The sequence below is a fragment of the Rhincodon typus genome, unplaced genomic scaffold (genome assembly GCF_021869965.1).
Source record: "Rhincodon typus isolate 14 unplaced genomic scaffold, sRhiTyp1.1 hic_rhity00010853, whole genome shotgun sequence".
Classification (NCBI taxonomy): Eukaryota; Metazoa; Chordata; class Chondrichthyes; order Orectolobiformes; family Rhincodontidae; genus Rhincodon; species Rhincodon typus.
The window spans coordinates 3,914-7,403 of NW_025976491.1; the positions used below are offsets into that span (position 1 = coordinate 3,914).

The 3,490-nt window shown below is 39.0% G+C and overlaps 1 protein-coding gene across 1 annotated transcript; it reads left to right on the top strand.

The window, feature by feature from the left end:
• Positions 1 to 360: 360 nt before the first annotated feature.
• LOC125482473 (tenascin-like) lies at positions 361 to 3,340 on the top strand (the record flags this gene model as incomplete). The annotated part of the gene is made up of 2 exons (XM_048594555.1): positions 361 to 624; positions 3,155 to 3,340. Coding segments are annotated over 2 exons (450 nt in total), but the record flags the coding sequence as incomplete, so codon positions are not given.
• Between the last annotated feature and the right edge of the window lie 150 nt (positions 3,341 to 3,490).

The following is a 3,490-nucleotide window of genomic DNA, read 5'->3' on the forward strand; positions in this document are numbered from 1 at the left end:
GATCTTAAGCATTGCAAGGTCTATGTACGTCAAGCAAGTTTTCAAACAGCATTTGAAATAGTCCATGAGACTTATTCCAAAATTTCCACCTGAAATAAAAGTGCCCAGCCAATTTTGTGGTAACCTGAACTCCCCTACAGATGGAACAGCAGCCTATGCACTAAGTTGGTGTCATTGCAACATGTGTTGACCCATTAAATGGGAACAGAAATGTTAAATTTAGAATCCAATGAGAAATGAAAAACCAGTTTCAGAAGGAGATTTATTATCTTGATGATTTGGTTAACTCATTCAGAAATGCATTGAAGGTTGCATTACTTTAAAGTGATGAATGATACAATTTGCTCCTTAATCCCGCAGTGATTGATGCACCAAGCCATGTAGAAGTAAACAAAGTCACAGACTCCACTGCTCACATTACCTGGTTCAAGCCAGCTGCCCAAATTGAAGGAATTAGACTGTCCTATGGGATTCCAAATAGCGAGAAGACAACTATTGACCTTCCTGACACAGAGACAGCCTATTCCATCGCCGAACTTCACCCGGATACCGAATATGAAGTCTCTCTGGTTTCCAAACGAGGGGACATGAGAAGTGTTCCGGCTGTCAATACATTCACAACAGGTAATCAATATTTTAAAATTACTGAAATCATTTATAACAACTGGTCTTCAGCCAACCTTTTCTCCTTTCTCTGGCAGTCCCATTTCCATCACTCATGTCACCCAGTTTCCTCCCTCTCTCTGTCTGCTGCAAAGAACCTCCCATTTCAGACTGTTCTCTGTCACTCCCTTGTACAATCCTCACTGAGCCACTGTTATGCTAGCTCCTGTCCTCATCCTACCTCATCATTCTGCACACTCATCTCTGCATCTGCATCTCATTCATGCCAACTCACCATTGTTCGCTTAATGTTGTCGACATTTTTTTTTTTTAATCATGGGCTTATTTAAGAAAAGTTGTAAGGAAAAGCCTGGGAACTATAGACTGGTGAATCTGACGTCAGTGGTGGGTAAGTTGTCGGAGGTAATTCTAGAAGATAGGATTTACATGCATTTAGAGAGACAAGGACTTATTAAGGATAGTCAGCATGACTTTGTGCATGGGAAATCATGTCTCACAAACTTGATTGAGTTTTTGAGGACATAACCAAAAAGATAGATGAGGGTAGAATGTTAGGCATGGTCTATGTGGACTTCAGTAAAGCCTTCAATAAGGTTCCGCATGGTAGACTGGTTAGTAAAGTTAGATCATGAGGGATTCAGGGAGAACTCATCAATTGGATACAAAATTGGCTTGACGGTGGGAGGCAGAGGATGGTGGTGAAGGGTTGGTTTTCAGACTGGAGGCCTGTGACCAGGGATGTTCTTCTTCTGGGTCCACTGTTGTTTCTCATTTTCTAAATGATTTGGATGAGAATTTGTGAGGCATAGTTAGTGAATTTGTGGATGACAATAAAATTGGTGGTATAGTGGACAGTGATGAAGGTTATCTAATATTACAAAGAGGTCTTGATCAATTGGGCCAATGGGATAAGGAGTGGCAGATTGACTTTAATTTGGACAAATGCAAGTTATTGCATGTTGGTAAGACAAGCAAAGACAGGACTTACACAGTTAATGATAGGGCCCTGTGTAGTGTTGTCAAACAGAGAGACCTAGGGGTTCAGGTACATAGTTCCTTCAAAGCTGCGTCACAGGTAGACAGGGTGGTGGAGAAGGCATTTAGCATGCTTGCCTTCATTGCTTGGACCATTGAGTATAGGAGTTGGGATGTCATGTTGCAGTTCGTGGATGTTGGTGGAGGCCACTTTTGGAATACTGTGCACAGTTCTGATCACCCTACTGTTGGAAGGATATTATTAAATTGGTAGATGCAGGTACAGTTAGAACATTTAAAGACATTTGGACAGGGACATGAGTAGAAAGGTTTAGAGGGATTTGGTCCAAATGCCAGCAAATGGGAGAAGTTTAATTTAGGAAACTTGGTCAGCATGGATAATTTGGACTAAAGAGTCAGTTTCCATGCTATATGACTCTATGACAAATTTATGCTGGTTTGGCACTATTGCACAGAATAGCTGTACACAATATCATCTTATGTGGTTATGTCAAATGTTAATTTATTATTTGAAGGATGGTACGTAAATGAAAATTGTTGTTGTACTACCATAGAATATTTCCATTGGTGGCGAGAATTGATATCTTGTATATTACAATCCATTCATGTTTCAGTGTCTTTGCAAGGAAAATCTAATTATTTGAATTAATTGATTGAAATGCAGGAGTGCGAGAATTCAGTAAAAATATTTAATCAAATTATTTTCATTTTTTTGCCTTTTTCTGTCCAATACCAGAATACCAATACTGTGCCCCAGAATCTTTGTGTTCCTCATCACCTGTGTTCTTATGTGCACAGGCATTTTTTTAAGCCTCTCGTTTGGGGCTACTCTTTGCCTTTGCAGTATGTAACTGACCTGTAACGTTATTTTCCCTCAGATCACGTCCATGCATTTCCATGGTAATCTCAAGTAAGGAAAGTATAATCACTGAGCTATTCATCCTTCCTGAACCATACACGTGTTCAAAAATGTTTTACAGATGTTGCTATTTCAGGCTTGGAACTTAGTGCATATCCTGCTGCAGCTCTGAAACAATTGCCATGCCTTTTACAGCCGATACCTTTGCACAGTGAATCTACAGAACTAACACCAGCATATAATTATGTCAAATTGCTAGACCTTCACTCTAATCTTGAAACTGATAAACAACCAAACTGTACAATGAAGCCAACTTGGTCAATCTAGTATTATTATACAGTTTATTTTTTTGATAATTAATAAATATCTGAATGTTGCTGTTATCACTTTATTACAGTTTTCAATATCCCATAATAAACGCCATTCAATCGTGACAATGTTAATTAATTTTCTCCACCATTTCTCAAGGAAGTCATTTTTATCTTAGAGTAAGTTAAAGCTTGAAACTGTGATCCTTATTCTTCAAACTGCTTCTGATAAGTGTCCATTACACTGTAATATACAAAACCCTGTTTTGTGATTAAAGACTGTACTCTTTTAATTCACTGCTCTTGGTATAATTCAAAATCCTCTTGTTTCCTCTTTCATTCCTGCTCAATTTTTTTTTATGTCTAGACCTTGATGCTCCCAAAAACCTCAGAAATGAGTCTCAAACAGATGAAAGCATCACCTTGGAGTGGGAGAACACCAGAGCTGCTGCCGATAATTACAAGGTTAAATATTCACCACTGGCAGGAGGAGAACATAGGGAACTCACTGTCAAAAGGAGCAATCAATCAACTACTAAATTTAAGATTTCTGGTAATATTTACGACTCATTCCAGGGCAATTTTCACAATGTGCAAACTGACATGAAATCCAACACATTAATGAGCTTGAGACAACAAGGTGCAGGGCTGGATGAACACAGCAGGCCAAGCAGCATCATAGGAGCAGAGAGGCTGACGTTTC